The sequence below is a fragment of the Grus americana genome, chromosome 16, assembly GCF_028858705.1.
Source record: "Grus americana isolate bGruAme1 chromosome 16, bGruAme1.mat, whole genome shotgun sequence".
Classification (NCBI taxonomy): Eukaryota; Metazoa; Chordata; class Aves; order Gruiformes; family Gruidae; genus Grus; species Grus americana.
Genome location: NC_072867.1, coordinates 6,549,243 through 6,576,355, shown reverse-complemented (window position 1 = coordinate 6,576,355; position 27,113 = coordinate 6,549,243). Strand labels below are relative to the sequence as shown.

Here is a 27,113-nt window from a genome sequence, read left to right as displayed (position 1 = left end):
AAGGGAATCAGACACTGCTGTTAGCATGCAGAGAGCACATCCTGCCCTCCAGCCACACAGTCAAAATCTACAGGAACGTTGTTGCTTTTGAAAGTCCACGTAGTGCTAAACCACAGAAAGCGACAGACAGCCCCTGCATCTTGGATAAACTTCTTGTGCTTCCCAGGTCTGGCATATGGCAGGAAAGGAGGGATCATCTGCAAATGTAGAACTAAGGATGGGAGGGAACTTGCATGGGAAGCAAGTGCTCAGAGAAAGCAAGCTGTAAAGGTTTCTGAATAAAGTGTTGGCTCAGTCCATAAGGAATCTTGGGCTTAATTTAGTTGCAGATGAATGTTACATGGGTTAGTTCTGCAGACTGGAAGGCCTCAGTGCAAGTTAGGGATATTACTGTATATTTCCTCTGGAAGGAAATCAAAATGCTATTTCTCATGAATTCAGAAAGGACGCAGCTGTAGAACAAGCAGCTGACTCTCAGCTTTAGTTGTGGCTTTGAGTTACCAATTGTGGGAGAAAAGACTATTTCTGTTTTTCTAATGCAACCTTTAGCATTTTGATCCTTCTGGAATTAGAGGATGATCTTGAGGAGGGTCTGAGATTTTTTGTCTCCACCCTATTCTGTTAGTGCTTTTGGCATGAATATAAAGAACGGCAGGAAACACTTGGAATACTGGACTGCTCCCAAATGGCAGGCACCTCAGAAACGAGGCAGCCAGTTGTCCTCTAAGGTGCTGAGTGCTCACTGGGTGCTCTCCTTTTGAGGCTGTCCCTTTGACTCAGCCGTAATCTTTGTGAATTAACTGCAGCTCTCCCCCTGCAGCCTCTTTGGGACTGGCAATGCAAACATTAGCCACCTTCTCCCCAATGTCATGGCTCTGCAGAATAACTTCACAATCTGATGTGTTACCATCACAGAACAGCTTCAATTTAGCAGCACACGATTCCCAGCTGTCTGCAGGAGCCCTGTATATCACAGTCCCTGCCACCAGGGCTAGCTCAGAAAACCTGGCTGTGATTGCTCACAGTCATGGTTAACAGAGGAGATGGTACGGAAGGAATTCGCTTGGCAGCAGGCAAATCTCAGAGCTACCATTCCTGTCACCTGCAAAATTGGCCACATCCTCTGGATGATGGAATTGTTTAATATCACACGATCTGGCGTGCATGGCAGGGCTGCTCAAAAAATATTAATACAGGAAGCAATACTGTTCAATGACGACTTAAATGCTTGACAGGTTATACAGTAATGTGAAAGGATGGGAGTCCTCCTTGCCCCAGGACTCACACCACAGCAAGCCGCATTCTTACTTTGCAAGACATTTCTTTTTATGGCCCAGTGGTAAAAGGTTGTATCAGCATGGATTCAGAATGACCTTCACCCAGCCTGGATCAGCATGGTCAGAGATGCCAGGTCCAGTGCACCTGCCCTGCAGAAGGCTTCAGCATCTGCCACTGTTCAGCCCTTCAGCACACCTCCAAAATAGGAACTTGGCAAACAAAGCTAACAGAGTGCATTGCTAAGCAGAACATTCTGCCGAGTCCCAACACCAGGACTGCATGTTATAGGGCACTTGCCAATTCCTGAGTCAACTTTATTTATTATACACTAGAAAGGTCATGACGAATCTCAAAAGATAAAATCTGTGTCTGTCAAGCTGCCTTCCTTATTTTCATTGGCCCAGACCCTCACGTTCCACACCAACAATAACAGGACATGGGTTCAAGAGGCACCATGAGTGCAGCTTACCCTGAGATGGCCCAGGCTTGTTTTGCATTCTTTTTAGAACTGATCCAGGCTGCTCAATTCTCTCTTTATTTGGACTTTTTTTTTTCTGGATGCAATCACCACACTGCACAAGAGCCTTGCATCCCTGGGAACCCCAAAGCACAGTCACAAGCTTTCACAGCTCAGACGATGCCAAATGCCCAAATGATGCAGCTGCAAGTTCTCCAGCAACATGAAGTATCCAACTGAGATACGTTAACTCCCATTTAGAAGTAATATCCTGGACTAATACCAGCCCAAAAGACATCCCCATGACCTCATCAACAGCTGAGGCAGCAAGATACCCCATGCACATGGCTTTTCTTCACTGTCATTATGAGCTGTTATCTAATCTCCTTGCCTTAGGTAAGGCAAAAAGCAGAGCTGCCTAGGGCTCTGGGTAAATCCTTGGCAAACAAAGCCTGAGCGATTGCAGCTCCAGTGCTGTCAGTGTCCAAGCTAGCAGGTTTAAAGACTGCCCTGGGCTCTGTAGAAGTTGCAGTCACCTCTCTGGATTGCAGCTGGACACTCCCAAAAACCACAGTCCCAGGTTTGGAGTTCAGTACAACAGGCTCAGACCACACAGTATGGATCTGCACTCCAAATAACCTCATCTTTACACAGTTTATTCTGAAGCTGCAGATTGAAAGCTCTTTTCCCAGTCCTCTCCTTTCACTTGCTGAAAAATCACCACGCTACTCTCAGACCCCAGCTTGGCTTAGATCATTTTCTTTGACGTGTTGCAAGAATTCCAATTCTCAAAATGAATTTCTGATTTTCTGAGCTCTGGGTAGTACTTTCCTATCACACTGCGGGATCTAAGCAGTGACTACTGCAGTCACACAGCAGCGAAATGATACTGCTTGTAAGTTGCGCATCTTACAGCCAAAACCCCTCCAACAGTCCTATCCACTGGGTCATTTCTCAGGAAACCTCTCCAGTATTCAGAAGTGTCCCCCTTTCTTCTCAAAACAGCACTGAAGAGGAGATTGGGAAGTCAGGGAGGAATACAGCTCTACTTACTATTCAGTGAGACTCCAACCTGCAATGAGTCGCATCATCTAACTTGAGGTACTGTTTGCAGGATCAGAGAGGTGGATTCCTCCCAGGATCTCTCTGAGCTGGCAGAAGTCTCTCTCCTTCCCGTGAATGAACACACGGGGCATCTCACTCCTCACTTGGTCACTTCAGGCAAAGGCAAGACAGTAGGAATCTTTCCTGTGAAAGTAAATTGTGAGATCCACAGGGCCTCAGGAAAGGTGCTCAGAACTTTTACCTCCCCGAAACTTCTTCTTGAAACACGCGATGGTCAAGAGCACAGCAGGCCCTTGTATGTACTACTCTTAGCAGCAAAGGCTTCCTGTTTGAGGGCAGAAGTGACAAGGAGGATTCTGCTGATTTAAATACTGTGAAAAGTTTTTAGCCAAAAACTTTATTCACCTATTAGTAGGGAAAACACCATCCTTCACAGCCCCATCCTACTTCACCAATCAGAAATGTCATCAGTTCCCCAGTGCTGCAGTAAATATTACACTACTGAGCTGTATTATCCTCAGACAGCTCTTAGTCTACAGCAAAAGCCCTGCAAAGCCTAGTTACTCTGGATGGCTAAGCCAAGGTGTGGATGTCTGAGCAGAGATTTCCAGATCAGGCCAATTGTGTTGTTAAACTGGGAGCTCTCTCTGTTCTTTCAAGTACTCTCTTTCTTCCCAGGGCCAGGTACGGCCATTGTTCCCCATGGCTCCTGCAGACGCCCATTGTTCCTCCGAGCTCCTGGCCTTTGATGCTGCAGAACAAAATGCACAGTGTTTGTGAAAGGAGGGAAAAAGCAAAAAGCTTTTCAATTACACAGTTGGTTGAACAGCTCAGGCACAGCTGGCTGCAGAGCACTGGGGTGCCAGCACCTCTCTGCAAACTGGGCCCTCCAGCGAGGCCTCTAGCTCAGCTGCAAAGTGAACCAAAGGAGGGAATGACCAGTAGTTGATGGTTGTCTGGTGAACTTTCATTCCATCACTTCCCAATTCCAAATGCTCCTGGATTGTACAGACTGTCACCAACCTCCTCACATACACACTTAGTAGCTGCCAGCTGGAAAAAGCTGGAAATTATTCCTGCTTCATCCTGACAGCATTGCTCAGAATTGGCCTCAGAGATACCACAGTAGCATCTAGATTCACTGCCCCCCATCTCCAGACTAATGTGGAGCTAGCCGAGTCTGAGTGGCATTGGCAAAACAGGACAGAGGTCTGAAACTGCAATGGTCTTACAAGGAGGTCTGAGGTGCACCGGCAGGGCCATGTGGAAGGACAGCCAGCAGGCTGGGATGCTCCAGTCACAGCTGGCAAAGTTGTTTCATGGTCCAGTTATGGACCCTTCAGGTCCTGCTGTGTAACACACTGTTCCCCACACCGCAGTGGTTTGGGCAAATACAGCGCTCTACCTGGTGTTCAGTACGCAGCTATAAACGTTTGCTTGTTGCAAGATGACAGATCCCAGGAGGTCAGAGATGTAAGGGGTCTTCTAGTCCATCTGGGTCTGTCACCTTAGTCCATGCTAACGTCTTCTGCAAAAGAATAGGCAGTGCCAGGGAGAGCTCTCCGGAAGGATCAGTCTATGGAAAAAGCTAATAAAATAATAAGAAAACACTTGCACAAAAAGGGCCCAGCCAGCCGGATCTTCCTGGGACAAAGGCACTCACACTCTCTTTTACAAATATATTTTATTATTTTAATGCTTATTAAGAAATGTAACCAAGACAGACTCAGCAGCACCAGCGGCTCCTCACTGCCCAGCAGTCTGATGACTTCACAGATATGAAAATTTCACAGATTCAAAAAAACCCAAAACAAAACACTTTGGTCAATGCACTTTAAATACATTTGCATGCACAGATTCTCCCACCCCCTTCCCTCCCCTCCCACTGGTAACTGACAGACAGAGGGAAAACAACAACTATATTCATAAAACATTTAAATTATAAGAGTAATTGTTTTATAGTGACAGCGTGTGCAGCAGGGTGTTCATACTGTCTTGGCTTGCAGACCACAGAGACAACCACTCCACAGGACAGGAGGCAGGAACACCAGCTCCTGAGGCAGAGCGGGGGAAGCAAAGGATGTTTTCAGATCAACAGGTTCCAGTCTTCATTTCAACACATCCTTGTGTGAACAGTTCCAACAGACAAATGAGACAGGGAGTTACACACAACACTGCCCCAGTTTGGGGATTCTCAGTCTGTCAGGGTTAGTCACCTCTCACGCATATGAGAAACTGGTGTGATTTTACTTACTCTTGATGTGGTTTATTGTAACAAAAGCCAAAAGTGCAGGGCTAGAAAGAAAAAAACTCTCTGGTATGACTCAGTGCAGTTTGATGCCCAAAAGAAATTGGGAGAGAACTGACTATTAGGCAGCTAAAGTTAGCAAACACCACTAGTGAGTATTCTACAGTTTAAATGCATCACAGCACTGTTACAGCATGCTCGTCCTTCCCACAGAACATGGGTGGATTGGTTTGGTTTTAGGTAGGGCTCATGTACATGAAGCAGAAAGGGTTTTGTTATACCTGGACACGCTCATGAAATGAGGCAATGCATCTGAAAAGGATATAATCCATAAGAACCATCTCTACCTCAGTCACATGTAGACCATACAAAGTCAACACTCTGCAAACAGGAGGCAAGGTTGCCCCTCTGCAGTGACCCCAGGAGAGCCATAAGATGTACATCCTTTCCAGAATCCTTCCACAGCAAGTCACACCTTGGTCTCACGCCAGCACCATCTGTGCAATCTCCAGCACCTCCCAGCACATTCTTGCTCCCTCTGAAATCCCCCCAAACACCTACTTTACAAATCTTCCTTCACCACCAAGATTTCCCACCTAACCCTAACCCTCTAGTCTGCTACCACACCTTAGAGACTTTTCTATATCCACCAGCATCCCCTGGAGGCTCTTTTCAAAGAATGATCAAAGATTCAGACTACTCCATATAACTCACAAATCCATCTGCACAATAAGCTTCCTAGCACCAACTGGGATAGGTGGCAAACCCTTTCTGTCTACAGTAGCCTCAGCTGTTCCACCATGCCAAATTACTTCTCTGTTCAAGAGCTGCAGTTCAAGTTTGCTCAGAGCTTTGAAATATTACTGATCCAAAAGAAACTCTGCAGGACAAAGCCGTGAGTGCATTTATTTGCGCACACAAAAAGCAGTGCCCTATTGAGGAGACGGCCCCAAGAAGAACTCTTGATAAAATTACTCCTGGCAACTGATCAAACTTAACTTTCTCCAAAACCCTATAAAGCAAATAAACCCTGGAGCCTAAGAGTCTCCAGGGAATGGTGAAATTCATGGAATGCCCTCATGCCAAATGAGGCACCACATCTCTCTATGGGTCTTCAGCCATTTTTAGTAAGATGTTCCAGTTCCATGAATTAGTCTCTTCTTACCCCAGCTCTTTACTCTTTGGACCCACTGCACCTTGGATTCCCAAGAAGGTCTTCTGAAGCCTCTCCTGATGATCACCTCATTCTTCCCTTTGTCTTGGTACCATCTTTGTTTATCCAGAACAGCTATATTTCAACAGCTAAGCATTCTCCAGCTGGAATGAAAATGGGGATATGAGTGGAGAGATTAGGACATATTTATTTAACTTTCACTTTTCTAATGATCCCTGCAGTTTGGAAGAGAGGTACTTTTCTCAAGAATGGAGAGCGCTGCCAGGAGAAGAAAAGAGCACACTTCATTGATGGGACCCTAAAGCTTCTTTTGTTCGTTTTAAAAAAAGAAAGCCTTGAAATCACGATCCCTAAGAAACAAGAAATAAGAAGTCCAAAATTCTGTTCAAAAGGCTCATGCTTCCCCCAACAACTGCTTGGGAAACATCTTCTGAAAGTCCATCTCAGACATGTGTTTGCCAGAAGGCACACAGCATGTGGTGCAATTGCCATCCCTTCCTTCCTGTGACTACAGACTTCCAATTCTATATAAAACACACTGCCTCCTTACCCCCACTGCACTTCCTCCTGCATGCATCCCCCGGCCCCTTCACACACCCTCTTCATTTCAAATCTGGATCACTAATACTGAAAGGGACTGGACACACTTGGGGGGCATCTCAAACAGCAACAGAAAAGCTAACTTCGAGACATCTGGAAACTCAGTAAGCTTGCATAGTGATCTGGGTGGGCAGGAAAGTTTCGCAGAGTGACAATCCTAAATTTGTAGCATCAACATAGATCAACTTGATTCGTGTGGCAACCAAGCAAGAAGCTGCCATAACTGAGTGTGAAGAAGCTCGGGAAACAATAGAAAGCAACCAATCCACACGAGCTGTTGAAAGTCTGATGCAATGTGGCATAAAACATCCCTTTACAACGGCAACTAAAGCTCAATAGGAGACACTTCTGCACTTGCGTGTGTTCCCGCACATGAGCAATGCTGGTATTTTCCCACACTTCCTTCCCCGCTCTGTTTCTTTGTGGACCTAATTGTTATTGACATGAATACCGGATGTAATCTTGTGTTATTCTTAGAAACATTTCAGCTCCCATCTGAGGCCTGAAGAGATCAGACCCCCATTTTCCTGACTGAGTTCCTCTGCCACTGTTACAGGAGGTCAGAGAAGCCATCCTGCAAATAACCTGCAGAAATATTCCATTAAGAAAGATCAAGAGTAACAAGATCCCAAGTCACCCTACAGAGGAACTACCTACGACGTCAGTCACAGGGAAATGGCTTAGTGTTTGTTAATGGCACCGGAGTGATAATCCACTCCTCTGACGTTAGACTCTGGAAGAGCCACGCCAAGAAAGCAGCAATTCAATTAAACTGTGAAGTCTATTGTTCTACAAACTCGCCTGTCTTTCTGCTAAGGATTGTGGTGGCACCACATCTTTTTATCCTTCTCACAGTAAGCTTTGTGCTAGCCTGGAGCAGTTACATACTTGAACACGTTCAGCATTACAATCTACTCCCCACCTTCATGTAGGGAGACTGGTGAAAATTCTCCTCAAATAAAACTGACTTTTCATTTTAATAGTTCACAATATTTAAAATAAACATGGAATAAGAACAAACAAACCTAACCTGCTCTTCCTCAAATATCAAAATCCAGTTCCCCTTTCCTTTCTGAAAATTAGATTATTTGGCTTCTGAGATGTTAGTTGACAGACACAAGGAGGAGCCAGGGTTGGGGGACGATACTTCTGATGTTTTCAGCTAGGGAATAAGCTTCAGATCATTGGAATTACGACACTTAGTTTTCCAGTAGGACCATTACCGCCTGTCTCCGCAGAAGGCTGGTGGTATTGGACATGGATTATTTGTCTGGAAAACAAAGACCAGACAATCTTTAGGTAGAATTCAAGCCAATGTGGCATTCTGCTGTCCTTGAGCTACCAGGCTTCATAAGTGACACAAGAAATTGTCAAACTGCTGCGAAACAACCTCTGCCACAAACCACATCAGTGCACATACCCTTGCTGCAGCACAGATTTGCCTGTTCTCTTATACAGGCAGACTACTGCAGTTCCTGAGCTGTTTTCCACTACTACTGACGCCTTTCAGCTTCTCAGAGTAGGAGCATCTTCTAACCAGAGACCCAGCTCTGTTGGCCTCTGCACCACAGGGATACATCAGGCTTCACAGTAAAGCACATCAGGAAGAAACTGAAATCATGGGAGAAAAGGTGTTCAAATAGAGCTCATTGGAATTTCAAAAATAAGTGTTAGGTATATGTGTGCGTGTTTCTCCCTACCCCGAGAAAGAAGAAAAAAAATCCCACAGCCTTTTGCGTGAGGGTGAAAATGATGAAAATATGGAAAAATAGCTCCTCACACACACATTTCGGGCCACGGAAAGAATTCGCATTCTAGGAGTCCAGGAGGACAAGCACAGAGACAGGGGAAGAAGCAGACAGTGCCCACCAGCCTGCAGACAGCTCACACACCCGACAGCTCTTCACAACACTTCGAGGCACAACCGCCTTGGTGACACAGACCACAACCTGGCCTGCTTGTCTGCTATCTGCAGCACCAAGTCCTGCTAACAGCCCTTTGGCTAAAGGAAACCCAAATTACAGTCTCCGTTTTCATTATTTGTTAGACAAAGTGGAGATCTATGAGGTTATATTTGCCTTGTGCATCTGGAACATTGAGCGCTCAGGGAATGGATGTGAGTTTTTGCCCATCTTTCATAACTTAATATAAAGTAATCTTATCAAGACAACAAAAAAAAACAAACCACATTTGAGCAACCTGTTGCAGTATAAGCTTTAAAAACATGAACTGAAAGACAAAATGCCATGGTTGAAGGTATCCAGAGTTCCCATCAGGTAAAAATCCTTCCCTTTCCAAGCAGCTGCTGGCATCCTTCCTGACCAATAGATGTTGCTGTCCCCTTTCCATTTGTTGCAGGGCCAAAGTACTACAAGGCTCTCCTTGTTGCTCTTTGCAATTCAGTGAATACTTCCAGCCATGCTTTTATTTCTGTTGGTAAAGACAGCAAAACCGACATACAACCACAGATACACAGTAGAGCATGATGTCATGATATGCCCTGCATCAGCAGAGCCTCCCAGTGCTGAACTTGGAATGCCATCTGTGACCTTGGCACAGCTCTTGGTGACAGGTCATTGATGGGTAACGTGTCCCTCCTTCCTCAGTCCATTTCAGTGGTCTCTTGGCTTTATTCCAGTCTAGTATTTAGGATCTTCCCAACAGTCTTGGGTAGGGACCCCTTTCTCCACAGCAATCTGAATACACACCTCTCCCCCCGCCCCCCAACCTCCCTTTCTGCCATGGCAGAGGTCACCAATGGAAAAAAAAGAATTCTACCAGGAAGACTTTGAAAGTCTCATCAGGAAACATCAGCTGCTGCGAGGGCTGCTCTTTCTAGATCTGAGTAAGACACCTGGGCATTGATTAACTCTTCACTGTGAAGCTCCCTGTTCATGCACGCATCTGAGAGAATCCCATTTTTGCAGGAATGTGGGAGATGCCCATTTGTCTCCACGTCCAGAGCATTTCCATTGTGGTGCCATTCCAAGCCAGCTTTGCATTTGCTTAAGTCCTGCTTTTCAGGATCCCTGTGGATCTCTCCATTGGTATATACCTCTAATGCATACTCACTGATTCGTATGCTGGCATTCTCTGCGTCCCCACCATGAGTTGAAGTCCTAGAGCTGGCTGTTCCTGCCTTGAACGGCTCCTTCCGGCCCAGGATATGCTGGCTGATGATTTTACGGAAGGTGTGTCGGAACTCCCTGATTCGGTAGGCATAAATTAGAGGATTTACAACCGAGTTAGCATGAGACAGGATAATAGCCAGATACATCAGCCAGAGGGGAGCATGGGCACAATTTGGACAAAAAAGGGTAAAGCAGTTAATAATATGTAGTGGAAGCCAGCAGACTGCAAACAACCCAACAATGATGGCTAAAGACTTAGCTGCGTGGACCTCCTTCTGCAAAGTGGAGCGAGAACGTTCCCCATGTACCATCTTGTTCTCCATCTGCTTGAGCTGTCGCCGGGCTGCCATGAAGATCTTCAAGTAGATACCAAACATGAGGAGGAGGGGCAAAAGCACACAGGCAAAGAAGTTGTAGTAGACCATGTACTCCATGGTGACCACAGCCTCAAAAAGACATGCCACCATACTGTTGCTGCAGTTGATGGGAGAGGACTTATTGGAACCCCGCTCTTCAATCTGGGAGCGATTGTGCCACCCTAGCATTGGTGTCAAGCCGATGATGAAAGATAAAACCCAGCAGATGGCAATGATACCTTTAGCTCGAGAGCCAGTCACCAAGCCATTGTACCTATAAAGCAGAAGAGATGGGAATTACATCAGTATTGTTCAACAAGCCCCTGACACCCAAGCGACTTCCCAATGGCCCAGAAGACAGCAAGAAAGGCACCTGCTTCTTCAGATGGGCCTTTGAACCGCTGTGCAGAACCCACACAGCACAGCACAGCAAGGACTCCATGGTGACATTGTATGCCATTTCCCTCCTCTTTCCTTTAGGCAGTGAATAGGTGACAGAAAAGCAGTGAAATTAATACAGTTTTCATCTGTGTTCCTTCATTCCACCAGCCCACTTGGTCATGCATATAGATCTTGTGGCCTGGATAATCAACAGCACTGCTCTGACCCCTGGTGATGAAGACTACCATGGCGCTCTTGCTGAAGGCTGAGGTAGTTCCTCCTTTCTGACAAAGGAGCAGCCTCGTAGCACAGAATTGCTAGGTTCGTCTTCCAGTAGATCTGTAAGCCAAATAGCACAAAACAACTAGGAAGCACGGTGCCATCAGCCCCATGTCCACGTTCAGGTGTGCTCCAGGGAAATTCTGCTGAGTTGCAGAAGCCAGGCTGGCATTCGCTTGCACAGCACCTCACCCTGCTCCACAATGACACTTTCAAGAAGGCCAGCACCACCAACCTTCCTTAAATAACTGAGACAAGTCAGCAGTTTTCCTCACCAGCCCGGCTAAGCTGACCTCATGTCTTTCTCAGAAAGGAGGACACTGCTCTGACTGTCTCTGCACTGCACACACCAAAGGGGACTTCAATGGTGGAGGTATTGATATGTCTGGCTGAAGCCAGTGCTCTTAGCAGTAAATTCTCCAAGACATGTTGAAATAGACAGTGAGCAACATGGTAAGAACCTGACAGTACAGCCAGGGACCTTGGCTTGTTTGAAATACCGGCCAGTTCCCAAGGCCTCACAGGTTACTGCGAGTCCTCAGCTGACTCCACCAGTTCTTCTCTCTGAAAATGTAAATCAGGGCAACAGTTTAACATTTCACTGCAATTTCCTTCCCTCGGTAATGCTTAGCATGGAAAGTAGATGGCCGGATTCCCACACTGTCCAGCGTGGGTCCCACACTGTACTTGACCCCATGTGTCTGCGATCGGACAACGGTAGCACTGGGCTCCCAGTGTTTACCCAATGCTCCTTCTCCCTCTGTCCCCAGAATTCTCTCAGCAAACAAACATTAAAAAAATAAAATAAAATCCAACAAGCCATAGAAATCTTTCCATCTCAATGAAATAGTTGCTCGCAGAGGTTCATGGTCCTATCCCAGCATAAGTTCAAGAGAAGGGAGGAGCTGCTTTTGCTGGGCACAGTACAGAATGGAGATCCTACACCGGCTTTAAATCCCTGCTAATGAGCCTTGGAAAAAAACTGGCTCTACACAAAACTCGGTAGGCTTGAGTTTCCTTCCTCAGCTGCATTTCAAAATCAGAAAAGAGGGAGTGGGTGAGGGAGCTAACCACACAATTTCCAGTACCCAAAATACACCAAAATCCTCCTTCCAGAAATGAGGGAGGGATTCAGCTGATTCTGAGAGATTAAAAAGTTTCCCCAGCAAGCAGTGGAACCTGCTTAATGCTTAGGGGATTCTAAGGGCACAGCATGGATGGTAGCAGGGAGCTGCTCACATTCAGACCTCATCAACACAGCAAAACAGCATCTGTGCTTTGAAAAATACACTCAGGGAGCAAGAGATTGGCCGAAGGCGCTTGAAGCTTGGAAAAACAAAAAACAAAACAAAACAAAAAGCACCCTCAAAGCCCTGCAGCCCTGGAATTGGCTACATCTTGTCAGAGGAATTTTGAAATTGTGCAGCTGTTATCCCACGACTAGAGATGTCTCTTCCCTTCCACTAAAAATATATTCATTACTGCTCCAGGCAAACACCCCCCCTACTTCTCCCTCCCTCTTACCCTCTGGAGATTCCCATGCAACAAACTTCACAAGGCTTAGGAACAGCACTTAACCCAAGCAGCCTCCTGCTTTCCAGCTGCAGTGTACTGTGCTGGCAGTGGCAATTATCAATCTCTCAGTGAGCGCACTTCCGTAACACCTTGCTCTACCTCCAGCAGTTAAGAGAGAAAGCTCACAGCATCTCGTCACATACTGTGTGGCACTATGTTGGCCAATTACCCATTGAGAAGTGTCTGTTCACTTGGAAGAGCTTAATTTCTAGCTACTCTCTGTATGCCCAGTGCTGTACATGGTAAGTTCAGGGCTTCCAGGAAGCATCACATATACTGTGAGTTGCTGGCACCTATGCAGGAGACACAGCCTGCTGAAAGGAGCTGGTCACACCTACAGCCCCTGTTCTGCATAGTTGGCAGGTGACTTTGTAGCATGTCTGATGTGTCCAGACAGCACTGGATTGTCTGTGCACAAGCAATTCTCGTGCTTCCTGGAAATACTGGACTTGCTACACAAACAACAACTTCTACTCATGAAATTCCAGACACAAAGAACTTTCGTGAAGAACACAGGGACACTCACGGTGGAGTTGGGTGTGGGGATAGGGTCACCTGGCTCCTCTAGAAAACAAAACCCACTTTTTGCAAATAGATGAAAATGTAGATGTTTTCCCCAAAATAACTTCACCTGCCCTGCTGTTCTACCAACTATCAGGCTGGGAAACTGACTCCAGGAGAGGAGCTGCCCTTGGTAAACGTACAACTCATCTGTGCTGCCTAGAGTAACTTGGCTGAGGATGTGACCCTTCTGGGTCCTTGGCCTAAGCTCTGTGTCACTGAGACAATGATTCCTGCAGAAAGTGTAGGACCTCACCAGTCTGATTTGTAAACTACGAAGCTGGGTGGAAGACAGAGCTAGTATAAGAACCACAGGGCTCTCAGGTAGAAGTTTAAATCTTTCCATACACTGCATGATACGTAGCTGACCTAACTCACTGTCACAGCATCCAACCAGCCTGAGCTTGTCTTCCAAACCCACCTCTGGTTGACAGCACTGCACGCCTTGGCCAGATGTGCACGGAGCACATTTCTGTCACCTTTACTGCATCACACCAGAAAGCCTGTGATCAGCGTTGAGGGCACTGGGCTTTGATCTGAATTCCAGCAGTGCTCGATGTTTTTTTAACAAATCACTACAAAACACATCCCTGCAACAGCCCACACCTCAGGCAGCTGCAGTCACAGGAGGCAAGACAAAAGGAGGATATTCTATCCCTATTACATGTATCTGGAAATGAGAAACACTGACAATCCCAGATCATCCAGGAAATCTTGTGGCGGAGCAAGAAACCAAACCCAGACCTCATGTACCACCAAAACAACACTTTCCTAGAACTCAGTCAAGAAACTTTCTCCCCTGTTACCAGGTGCTAACTGGTACCAGTGCTTGACTATGCTATGGAGACAGGGTAGGTGGGATCCCACAGATGGGCACAGGGCTCTGAAAAGCAGAAGCAATGACAGTGGACAGCCACTGTTCTTTTACTTGTGGCACGATCAGCTTCCAGGCTAAAACCTCGGTAACAGCAAGTTCCACTGTGGCCTATGGAGCTAGCACTGCTTTCAAAGCCATGCCTGTGGTTGTTCGAAGGAGGAAGTGAATTATTCTTCTTTTATATTAGGCTGAATCTGCCCATAATCTATTTGACACAAACATGAGTGCATATAGGAAATGCTTGCCATAAAGTCAAAAAGTTTATGGTGAGCAAGGAAAGAAGTAAGTCTGGATATGGCTCAATGTGACAATAAAACATTAAATCCCTGATTCACTAATTCAGATGCTTATATATGAGCATTCGAGAAGGCAGCCTTAGAGTATTAAAGCAACTGCTGAAACAGACTGCTCTCAGTACAAAGATCCCTTCCATGTCCTATACTTCAGTCAGGGTTTGTGTTCATCTCCCCTATTCTTCCTACCCTGGACTTTGAGAAGCTGAAGTCCAGCTCCTCTAGCATCCCAATGCCACCTCAGAGCTGCAGTTTCAATCACCACTACATGGGATAAATCTGTCCCAGTGTTCCAAGTGACAGGGAGCTTTCCCAGAGAAGCATCCCAGTAGCTTAGGCAGTCAGTCATCTCCAAAGCAACTTTCCCCAGAGGAAAAGGTCTGCACTTCAGCAAGTTACTGCAGTTGACACTGACCTGCGTAATTATTCATGCCACACGTGAATACCTGCATCCAGCACACAGAGCAAACAGTAACCTGAGAAAACTTTTCCATTTGGCTGCAGGAAGAAAAATTTCTCCTCTCTTTCCAGTGCATCAGAGCTACCTGTCCTTCACCATGGGAGTATCTTTACCACAAGCGCCTGCAGAAGAACACGTGGCTGGGCACTGTGCCCACGGAGCATTTGCTGGCACCAAAGAGCCTGGAAAGCGGCAATTGTTCTTGGCCCATGACTTCATCCTGGAGCTCAGACTCACAGCCAGTTTTGTTTAGAACACCCAGGGGGTTTATATCAGCGAGCACAGGTTTTCAGGTACCTGCCACGTACAGACACAGTTCGGATTTTATCCTAGACCAAACAATGGTTCGGACTCACTTCCTTGGGAGTGCTTCATTGCCACTTGCAGTGTGTTACATTTGTATAAAACCTGGCAGAAGTAAGCAAAGTGTTTGAAAACTTTTGGAAAGTTTATCAAATTCTACACAATGTTTTAATCATTTGAAAGGTAGAACCCATAAGATGTTCACAAATTGTGTTTTACGTATTTTTAGATTTTATTTATAGATGTCTTTCCTCACTGCAATTTTTTGGGGGAGGGTCTTTTATCCACAGAAAAATGACTCCAAAGGTAACTCTAATTATGTACTGAGGTGTCCAAAAACAAGCAGTATGAGAAATCCCACTCTTCTGCCTCCTTAATACCCACAGTTTATTTGTGTGGGAATACACATCCACGTATGTATCCATTGAGACATGTGGTTTTCTTCCTTAGGACAAATCACACATGAAACAGTGAAAAAGAAGAAGAAAAAATAACTCTGGCTTTTTTTGGTTTCACTTCAGTGAAGGAAGTTTGATTTCTGGTGGGGTTTTTTGGGGGGTTTTTTTTGTTTTGGTTTTTTTTAAGAGCATTCATCTAATGAATATTAGGAATGTCTGGTGTTACCTTTCTTGTCCTCTGAGGAGGAGAGGAGAAGCTTTCCCAGGCATTAAAGGATGGGGTACAAATGTTGCATCGTTAGTGGCAGAACTTTCCTTTCAATGGTTTGACACATTTTTGAGACAACCAGATATTAGAAAAAAATGAGGATGTGAGCAATTTGAATCATATCACATTTCGCTCTTCAGCTAATCAGCTTTCACTTTCTCAGCATGTCTGAGGCCATAAATCTAATGCTTATTCATCCATAAATTCCTAAGGGGAAACACAATTGACAAGTTCTTTGGTCCTACTGTAAAAGGACAAACCAGCAGAGGACAAGGAGGGGGATGAACCCATGGATCTACCTGCGAGTTTCTGCATCCAATTAACTCCACTGTTCTGGGGGCGGAAGAGGGTGTGTTCTGTTTTTTCAAAAACAGAATAGTGAAACCAGTACAGTATCCAGCACTGATGAAGTCTCATTTTTCTAAAGGACTCTTTACCTTGGCTATTCCAGGAAATTAAATTTTCAAGACAATATAGTTACAATGATACCCCCCCAAAATGGGCAGAAATCCAGACTTTTAAAATCCTTTTCCTGGCAAGTCATCCTCTAGCAATAAGAGCGCTTAAACTGTCAGCAAAAGCCTTCAGAGTTAGCTCATGAGAAATGAATTAAAGACATTAGCCCTTCTCAAAAATCATTTCAGAGTCAAGCTCCCAAGGGCTAGTCTACATATGTTTCTTTGTACCATTTAACATTATTTTGGTTTATAAACTGGGACCATCTATATGTAGAACTGTAGAAAAGTGGAGACAGTCCAATTTATAGGTAACTGATATCAACAGAATTTTCTCCACAATGGAATGGAATGGTTATTCCTTACAACTACATCAAAAGTAGAGGTACAACTATAGGTTTGGAAACCAACAATTAATGGTAATGTTATAGCAGCACAAGCTTGCTGTGGTGAGGCTTCAGGAAAGACTATGCTGTACCGGTCCACATGGAAAGGTAATCTCCGCAGCTCTAGGGAAAAGAATACTTTCTATTTTTGAATGAGAGGTTTATGTTAATCAACATAAGTGCTGGATGACCAAAGTATTCACAAGAGACAAAATTAAACTGTGCAGGTCAACACAAGTGATTTAAGCTCAACGGGAGCAACAATGTCCAAAAACTCAAACTTCAGAGCACAGCAATCAGAAATTTGTTCCGTTTTTGCAGCTACATTTCTTGTTCAGCAGGATAGGAAGTGCCATTCCTGAGAGCATGCTGCATCCTCCTAAGGACAAGATGGGAAGGAAGGAGACTCCTACACTCTGCCTGCACCGGCCTCTCCCAGGGCTTCCTCTACATCTTCCGAGCTTACTGAATGACTCGGAAGCATTGCCACAAAGCATTCAAACGCAGCCTACAAAAAGGAATGCTGCTCTGCACCCATGGTCAGATATATCCCGTCACAACAATGTGCTTTGGGGAGACCGAACTGAGTAGCAGCCCCTGTGCGTGTGGCAAAACTTCCCCTTGTCCCACATCAACCTCCCTGGTTGCACGCAAAGTAGCGGCTAGTCATATTCAGCTTTCAAGCTCTAATATTGAAACGTCATCTTCTTCCTTTAAACTCCAGCGTAGACACCACAGAATAACCTTCTGCAGGTCTGAGTTGGGACAAGCCTCTGCCTTGAACTTGACATGCTTTGCTTCCAGAGGCAGTGCCTAAGCTAGTCCAAACCTTCCTAAGGCCTGTTTCTTCATCGCCTGCTGCTTTTCCTCCCTTCATATTCAGTGGATCCCTAAGAGAAAACCACCATCCACACTCTCCTCAACCCCGCTGCTACAGCTGCAGGCAGAGTCCTCCATTCTCCCCATGGGGAAGGAGACAAGTTGACCTCCCCCCTTTCTGCCCTCCACCACGTATTGTTTTAGCTCCACTTTCCCACAGTGATCCTTCTGGTGCAGTTGGCTCCGGATCAGAGTGCTGGTCATTGAGGTTACCGTACAATCCTGTCTAAATGTAGAACAGCAGCTCCCAGGTAGTGCCGTTGTGATGCCATGGGCACACACCATATGAAGACAGAGAAGAACTGGAAGAAGCGACCAGAAAATCCAGCAGCCAAAGCAACCTTCAAGACCTAGAAAAGTGGGTTTTTTCAAATTACAAGGGAAAAAGTGCTGCTCCTCATTTAACTTTTCCTTCCTCGATTCATCTCCAGATCTGCTGTTTTACTGATGTTCATCTCTCACCAACCTAGGCCCCACCGTCCCCCCAGCCCAACCCGTGCTTACCTGAGGGGTATGCGGATCGCAATGATTCTGTCAATGGCAATAGCAAGGAGGCTGAAGATCGAACTCTGAGTCAAGACCAGGACGAAGCAGGCAATGAAAAGGCAGCCATAGAAGAAGGCACAGAAGCCAGTGCTGATGGTGATGGCAAAGGGGATTGCCAGCACACCTACGGCAATGTCGGCAGCAGCCAGGGACACAACAAAATAGTTGGTGACGTTCTGCAAGTTGCTATTCAAATAGACTGCCCAGCAGACGAGGATGTTCCCCAGGATGGCCAGCACCGCAATGACCAGTTCCAGGATGATGTAAGCTACGTCTGAGAAGAAGTCTTCTTTCCCATGTACTAGCATGGTGAGAGCGACCAGGCCAACGTGAGAACGTGCCAGAAAAGCTCAGCGTTCATATCTGCAGAGCACTGAACAGCCGAGACACCTCAAAGCTGCCTGGGGTCTGAAAAGCACTCAGCTGCCAGCCGGTGAAGGTTGCTCACACACCCCCTTTTCTCCCCATAGCTGTTCAAGATCTTTACAGTAGCAGATGTCAAGAAAAAAACAAACAGGACTGGCAAACTCCAGCAAAGTGGATTAACCAGATGCAGAATAGTTCAAACTCCAGCAGATGAATGGAGAGGAGAATATCTCACGTAGACATACACGGCTTCCCAGGCCACAGTCCAGCAGGCAACATAACACAGAAAGTGTGCTTTATTGCAGCGTCACATGGTCTGTGACTTTTTGTTTCCTGTTGACAGTCATACTGCTACTCTTCCTGTCATGTACATACCTACTAGCAACATCCTCCAGTTCTCTTTTTCAACTTTTCCCCCTAGGACTTGGGAAATATTCTCTTCAGCTGAAGCAAACATTCAACTTCTTCACTTGTAGTTTCCTTTAAAAAAAAAAAAACAAAAAACAAACACCAACCACATAAGCTAAGTAATCAGCTCTACGGAGGAGATGGAAAAAGCAAAATCTCATTAAAGTGGCACATTAAATTGATAACGGATATTAAACAGACTTAGAAGAATACATCATTGGCAAAAATCTCACATTTTGTCTATCCTGAAAGCTGCAGGGCCAAACCCAAGGCTCAGGAAGGCAGTATTTCACAGTGGTGATGAGAAACAAGGGACGTTTTGTTTTCGAGGCTACCAACTGAGCTGGCACTTCAGCAGCTGCTCAACAGTCTGCCCTGAAACACGAGAGCCCCACTAATTACGCCTTGGCAAATGCTGTGGCTGCACAGAGGAAAGGTGGAGGAGCCTTTTTACATACACCTGTCTCCCTCTGATCACAAAAACAAGACTTGAGCCATCACATGCTGCCCACCCTCACGTACTTCGCCACAAAAGTGTGCTGCACCAACACGCTGCTCTGCGATGACACAAACTTTCATTCATAAGGGGGTTATGCTGCTGGCATGGGTGGTCACCACTCTGTTGCCATAGCCAGTCTTTCCTTCAAGTGCACAGATACTGGAACACGATCAGCAGGGAGAACAGCGTGAGGTATGTCAGACAGTGACATCTTTGAGGACTTTCCCGCCAAGTACATGCACTGTCTGCAAGGGTCTCTGCAGCTTCCTCTCCTGCAACGCCATCATTTTTGTTCACATAAATCTTTATCCTATAAACAAACCATTTATTCATTATGCCTGCATTGCCCATAGTGTTTGTTGCATCCACAGATTCAGGTCAGCATCATTCTTCAACTACAACCAGCCAGAAACACATCCACCAAGAAACACCTCTCCCAGAAACACACACGTAGGCACAATGCCAATGTCATCTCTTAAGTATACATTCATGTTCCTGGAGTATCAGGCACACAAATCTGAGACTAACGTTGGTGCCGCTTGCAAGGAAACGCAGTCCCTACAGCTGCTATTTCATATGAACAGGTACACATCATCTACGTGCTTACCTGCCTCACTTGCACACCAAACTTGCAGGTCACCTCGTACCTCTGCTTTCAGACATGGGTGTCTTTCACCACAAGCTTCAGCTAAAAATATAGCAATGGAGAATACAGTTCCCTGAGCTTCCTGCCACAGTCAAGAGGTAATTGTTTGCCGTCCTACCCTGTTATTTCTAGAGTGGGTTTTAAACCTTATTTAGCAAGCTTTAGTAGTACTATTTTCTCATTAATTTAAGAAAACAGCTACTTGTAACATCAGAGGGCTGGGGGAGAGAGACACGCACACCACTAACTGATATATCGGTTGAGCTTAGTTTCGGATGCAACATGAACCTCCAAAACAAAAGATATTTGCAGCCCCATCCACAGGTGATCTGGTGTGGTCTAACCCAGCAGGGTTTCATGCCTTCACAGTTCACTGTTTTCAAGTCAGAAACCTAATTTCTCAGGATAAAATAAAAGGGTAAAGACAGTGATAATAAAAGAAAATATGATTAACTTGTGATTCACATCTGATCTCAGGAATATAATCTCATTTTGGACCTTTCATTGATTTAGAGCTCTATTGCTAATGCCACATTTGAAAGGAAAGTGAATGATTCTTGGTGGTTTGGATGTGCTTCAAAAACCTAGCTTTTTCTCCACCTTCAGCAATCTTGTTTATGTGTTTTGTTTGGTTTGTGTGGAAGAAATCAACAGAAGAGATTGGTTTGTGATCTAGCTATTAAGATGATAAAGATCATCCATTTAATCTTTTCTAAAGAACAAAAAACCCCAAGAAGTCTTTATATTGTCCATCTTCCTTTAGCAAAAACTGGTTTTCCACTGACCTCCTAAAGATTGCTTCTACTTTCTTGAATTTCAGGGATGTCAGTGATACGCTCCTGTATCACTCTGCTAGCATCTGACTGTCCATTACAAATCCCAATAGGTTTGCTTCAAAGCAGTGATACTCAAAACTAACACTCCCCCCCCAGCCTGACTTCCAGGGAAGGGGATTAGAATTAATATAAGATAGAAATAAAGAAAATCCGGAGGGAGAGAAACCAGAAAGGGCAAGATAAAAAATAAACAATGCTTTGTGTGTGTGTGAGCAAGAAAGGGGAAAAAAAGACAGGAAAAAGTTGGTAGGAGAAAAAAACCCAACCAAACAAGAGAAGCAGTGGGCAAAACAGGCCTGTAAGAGAAAGACACTGTGTGTGCCTGGCAGAGGAACAACACGCGGCTGTGCCTGAAGGCTCTGAAGCGGGTGCAAGCTCCCATGTCCCTCAGCATCACGGCAGCAGAGTCGGTGACTGGGTAACACTCCAGCAATGGAGCAGGGAGCGTACACCTCTCTGCTTCCTAACATGCTCACACGTTTCCATGCAGGTCAAACTCATGACCAAACTCCAGTGTCAGGACAAGTTTAGAAAAATTTAACAACTTACTGTGACATACTTGGGCCAAAATTACTGCTATGTAAAATAAACCCACCATAAACACCCCCGCAAGTTAGTCTGAGATGAAGTCAAAAGAACTGAAGAAACTGCTTTTTGAAGGGAGCCAGCCTGAGAACTGGTCACGTTCATCATGATGCTGAGAGAATTTACTTAAAATCCTGCTTTGTTGCTCTTGCACCTCATATTCATACTACATACACCTCAGTGAAGAGGATCGAAGTGAAATTACTGGGATATTCTTCCCCATTTCAGAGCTTCCTTTAGTAGGATTATGAATCTGTATTAATCCCAGATGCATTTTGTTTAACCTGACTCTTTCAATGGCTCATCTCAAACTCATTTTCCAACAGGACATGGAGGGAAGTACCAAACCTACACTGCGGAGGCCCCCACATACTAATTGTTCAGCACAAAGACAAAGCTGGAATTGCCTACAGCTCTGCATGTATCCTGAAAAAGCACGATGCTGGAATCTGAAGTTTAATGACCTCATCACATACTGTTTTCTGACATAACAGAGCTTTTATCCTTCTATTTTAGCTGTTTGTTTCATGGTCTGATGTTAAATTTGAATTTTTTATCTCTGAATTTGTTTAGTCCCTTGTTTCCGATCCCCCTTCACAAACAGTGTCCTGATTCTTCAGCCCAAGCCCTAGTCGTTTATTCTGACGCAATCTGTGAGATGTTGTGTCCAGAAGCGGACAACATGTCCTTCCACCCTCTGCTCTCAGATGGGCCGGAAAACACTTACAGAGTTCTGCAGAGCCAGCACATCTCAGAAGAGAAATGACCGGAGCTGAGCAGGTGTCCCAGCCATGACAAAACAACGTTTTGTGTCTGCTTCAGAGCCAGTGCTTCTGCAGTCACCACTGACATTAGAAAAAGCAATTATTAGCCACACAACCCCAGCACATCAGAGGTCTCACCTGCTACTTACAGAAGGTGCCACAACCCGGGAGGTTCCCATGTTCAACCCAAACTCGCCCATCTCGCCTCATTTATCTCCCGCAGTGTCAGCCTGCTATAGCTTTCACCCAATGGGATAACAAGTCTTTAATTGTAGAAGTATTTGCAACTTGCTTTAAAACAAGAACAGGCTCAGTCTTTCTGTTCCTATGGCTAGAAATTTACTGCACAGGGACAAAATGAAATACAGACCACCTAGAGAAGAAGACATAGCCAGAGGCAATACAAAATTTATTATAGAATCATCTACTTCATGCAAGACCCAAAGGCTCAGCAACCAGGTCTGACAAGACAATATTAATTAACAACCTGTTTTACTCACTGGGGGAGTGTATATTTAACATCTCAGGCCCTTGAGGGATCAATATTGCAAGCTTCTTGAAACTTAAGAAAAATAACCTGTATCATACAACCTGCTGGACAGCTACAATTAGTATTTCTTCTTAAGCCCGTGTTTTATTTTGTTAATTGGATTAATTCCTTCTTGATACCCTGGGCTATGTTCCAGCCTTTTCCCCATTATTAAATAAACCTTTCTTGCCACTCACAAACCTGTAAAGCTGTTGCTCTGTTCATTTTTAGTGACTTGGAACACTCTGTTCTCTCTCATATTTCAGCCCCAATGAAAAACTGCTCCTTGAAAATTCAATAAAGCATCTGAACAGCACGTTCCCATGAAGCAATTCACCACTGGAGCCTAAGCAAGCTTTTGTTTGGCATCTTCAGTTGGCTTTCGACTAAGGTGTTGCCCCTTCTCTCTCCTGAGTGCCAAAAGCATCAAGGTGAGCCCTTGGCCCCTGTTTGGTTCAAATCACCACCTCAAACAAGCTCATGTCCTGCTCTTGACCCTTCAGGCTGAGTTCAGTCATCCTGGGTTTGGATGCCCATACTGGCACAGAGAGGAAGCGTCCTCTGCTCTGCACACCAGCCTGACACGTATGGCAACGGCTGTTACACTTCAGCTTGGCAGCTGCTCTCAGACATCAGATCTCCAGGAGATCAGCAGCCCTCAGGGCACCCAAGACAGTCTCTGGGCAAGTAGGTGACAGGCTGCCGCTTCCCCAGGCTCCAGAGAGGATTGTTTTCTCCTTGTCTGCTTCAGGACGGGGTAAGCAAGGCAGCAGGCAGCTCACGAGTCCATGGGGGAGTCTTCATCAGGACTCATTCCACAGATCACAATCTAGCATCTCCTTTTGACAACATGACCCTTCCCAGGTACCAGCCACGTACAGATTACCTAACTCCCTTAGGGAAAAAAAACCCTGAATTCACACATGGCTGTAAGCAGAAAATTGGTGCTGCTAAATCATTTGTTTCCTGCTTTCCAAAGTCTGGAGGGGAAGATGCTTGTCAGCTTTTATCCTGTCTTTGAAATCCCTTCAGCTCAAAGAGAATCTCCCTATCTTTTAAATCAAAGTCTCCAAGAAATCTTGTCTCCCTATTTCTTTAGGGGATCAAGTCACAATAAATGAGCCAACGTGCTCACAGGCAGTACACAAATTCACAAAACAACTCGGGCTGTAAAACATAATGAAAGCAGCTGTCCTTCCGAGGGGAATGATAGGGAAGGCAGCAGCAGCAGCACTTTTCTGCGTTGCTCAGTGGTTTCCTTTCTGAAGTTAGGTACTTTGTGAATACCTCACGTAGAGCGGCTTCCCCATGCCCTGACTGCTCACACGAAGCCAGCGTGCTTGGAGCTGTCAGAGAGCAGCCCCACTCCTGCATCCTATCGAGGGATGAAGAGATGTGGCTGGGTGGGGCAGGAAAGAGAGGAGGAAGGCGGCATCACCCATCTAAGACACTTTTTCTGATTCCTCTATTTGCTTTATTATTGGCTGCTGGCTAAATGATCTTTTAGGTCATCTGCTTACAGTAATAGGAGGAAATTAAATATTAATAATAGACTATTTCCCTCTAGACTGCTCTTTGTTAACAAAGGATACGAGTGAAACAAAGCAGGCAAAATTATCAGCACACATGCTTTTGGTTTTCAGGTACCTGGACCACTTGCAGTTTCCCTCAACCTTCCCTGGAGTTACAAGTGCCCAACGTCCTGCACACCTGCCTGTGTGGGCACCCATACAAGTGCAGAACATGGTGATGTCTGGAAACTCTTGTTCTATTAAGGACATGGCAGTCTGGCCCTTCCAGAGGATCGTTTCAGAGGATCCAAAACATTGTCTGAGCTGCTGAGCCACTGCAGGGCCAAGGATCTTTTGAAGCACAGAGCTCATCTCCATTTGGAGAGTTAAGACTTCCTCCAGTGTAAACCTTACCATGGGGCAGCAAAGTTTCTGGATTGGCTTTGCAAAATCTCCACAAATACTGAGTAAAATGAGGGCTTCAGCTTTGTTAAACTTAGTCTAATTCCCTGTTACAGGAAAGCAGCAGACCTCCAAAACTTAAAACCTTCACTCCAGGTACTTGTGAAAGGCAAAAGAAATGGCTCTTCAGAGATCTGTACTGCCCCTGATCTTTGTCAGTTCAGAAATGGGGAAGAGTGACATTTTTACTTTACGTTTCCATCTCCACTGCAGTTCAGACCAAAAAAGGAGGCTGCACTCACAGCCAGAACAAGCATGGTGAATCTGGGTGTAAAGTCTTTATCGACTAGGGAATTACTAGTGACACCCATACCACTGCAGCAGTGACAGCAGCAAAAAGCATAATAAAATCATAGCCTGTCCCCTGTCTCTCTTCTCTTATGTATACCCCATATAAAAATTACAAAACAAAACCACCCAAAAAGTGAAGCCCCACTGGACAATGAGCAAAGGTCATAACACAGACGGGCTGGCTAATAGGAATGGCTATTCCAAAACCAATATTTCAGCTTTGCCTCCTGCCCTCCAAGTGCTAGAAGTGGATTAATTTTTATTGCAGTAGCGGAAGAGAAGACTAGAACAGAATGCATTTGACCTTTTTTTTTTTTTTTTTCCTAAGTGGATGTTATAAATGTTTAAAAGCAAGGAAAAAACCTCACAGTAATTATTCCCGTTCTAATGGTCACAAAAAGCCAGGGAGGACAAAACTAAGTAAGGCTGAATGACCAGCTAATGTTAAATAAGCCAGATCAAACAAACAAACACAAGGGAAAAGGTTTCCCCATGCTCACTAGACTAAAGTCTCACTGGGCAGCAGGCATCATGATATATTGCCAAAAGGTACAGAAACATGGTGGATTTTTGAGCAAACCATTTGTATTATCTAGGATTGATGATGTTGATTTACCTACAGTGCCCTTTCAAAAAATAAAAAATAAAGCATTTGGATAAGCTTTCATAAGACAGACATGTAAAAAAGTGTAATTAAAACCATGTACCATGGCCAGAAACAAGTTACTACTGCCAATATCATCCACAATGTCTCTGAGGATCCAGTTTTCCTTTCCTGTGCGAGGGAAGAACTCAAAAGCAAACTTTGCCTCCCCACAGCCCTCCTAAAGCCAGCTGTGTTCATACAAAAGGAGTATTCCCTTCAAGAATAAAATAAGAGAAACAAGAAAACAGGATATCAAGAAGAGGTGACCCACTGAGGAATACAGGCAAGGGAGGAATTTGCTCTGAAAATATTTATCATATTGCTAATGCATCCATTCTGATATATTTTAAAATAATGGAGGAGACTTCTCTCCAGATGTGACTTCACCTCTCATTTCTCTATGAAGTTTCCAGACAGGCAGTTGAGAATTGGGTACATCTGTTTGTTTTCCCGTGTTTTTATCCAGTTGTTCCCAAACCCTACTTGCCTTCTCTAACTACAGGTTTGCTCTCCATCAGGCCTTGCGAGCCCTGTTCCCTCTCTGAGCATTGTCCTTCTGCAGGTCCTAAACAGTGTTGACCTAAGCTCCGACAGCGAAACAAAAACTCACTCAACTCCAGTGCAGGGAGTGCTGCTGGACCAGGTCAACCGACATCCTCTCTTCTACAGGAGAAGGAGTGTAACTTTTTCCACCTCTCGCCATGTAACTTAAAATGATTCCTCATCTGTCCTTCTCTGTCCTGATGAAGGCACTGTACAACTTGAACAGAGATGAGCAAATTCTACCTGTCTCTAAGCCAAAGCAAAGCTGTCTCACTGCATTAGCTCATCCGTAGCTCACACGCTGACCTCTCTGAGCAAGGGTTACTTCTGAGGACTCACCATGAAGCTCCCATTACCACCCAAGTGGTTTACTCATACCCACCCACAGTATGAAAAGCAGTCCAGCCTCCATTGGGTTGCTAACACAGCTCATCACATCCTTCCTCCCCAACTTGCTCCCTTCTCTTATTAGCTGAAGCAGTGACACAGCAGCAGCACTCAGCCCGAGCTCCACGGACAGAGCCTGCCCTGCTGACAGGGCAGCAGAGCCCATCCAGACACCCCAAAGCTCCCCCATCCTCTGCCCCTGCACAGCTCACGTCACTGACTGCCGTCTGCTCTCTATGGGCTGTTCACCGCTGGCTCAATCTCAATTTCCTCCCATGCCCCTGGGTGTGTCCAGGCCCCTTGCACCCCCAGGCTGTGCACCAGTATGTTTTACCCAACTCATTTCACCTCAGGTTGTTAATCAGCTGCCAGTGAAAAAGCATTTAGACAGAGTGACAATGCGGGATTTGTGGGCTCATCCCAAAAGCAGGCAAAAGCCACGATAACAAATTTTCTGCCTCCTTGGTTTGTGTCCAGCAACTTTCCCTCTTCCATTTTTCAAGGTGCTTATCCTGACTCGCTAATGCTTATTTGCTCTGTCACGTCTCATCATCCCGTTACTGTTTCTGTCTCGGTCTCAAAGCTATTTAAGACATTTTTAGGACTCTGCCACCCTCTGTGCATAAGGAGGAGTTGATGCTCTGATGATGTCTCAAGGCCACATGCCCTT

At 45.3% G+C, this 27,113-nt stretch overlaps 1 protein-coding gene across 2 annotated transcripts in view; it reads right to left on the bottom strand.

The window, feature by feature from the left end:
* Positions 1-4,480: 4,480 nt before the first annotated feature.
* ADORA2A (adenosine A2a receptor) overlaps positions 4,481-27,113 on the bottom strand; it is a 30,664-nt gene continuing 8,031 nt past the window's right edge. For both annotated transcript variants that reach the window (XM_054844566.1, XM_054844565.1), the window contains exons 2-3: positions 17,929-18,816; positions 4,481-10,583 (exon numbers count right to left, since the gene is read on the bottom strand). In XM_054844566.1, the coding sequence (XP_054700541.1) occupies positions 9,623-10,583; positions 17,929-18,278 (1,311 nt within the window). In that variant the 5' untranslated portion in view covers positions 18,279-18,816 and the 3' untranslated portion in view covers positions 4,481-9,622. The remainder of the gene's footprint in view (positions 10,584-17,928; positions 18,817-27,113) is intronic.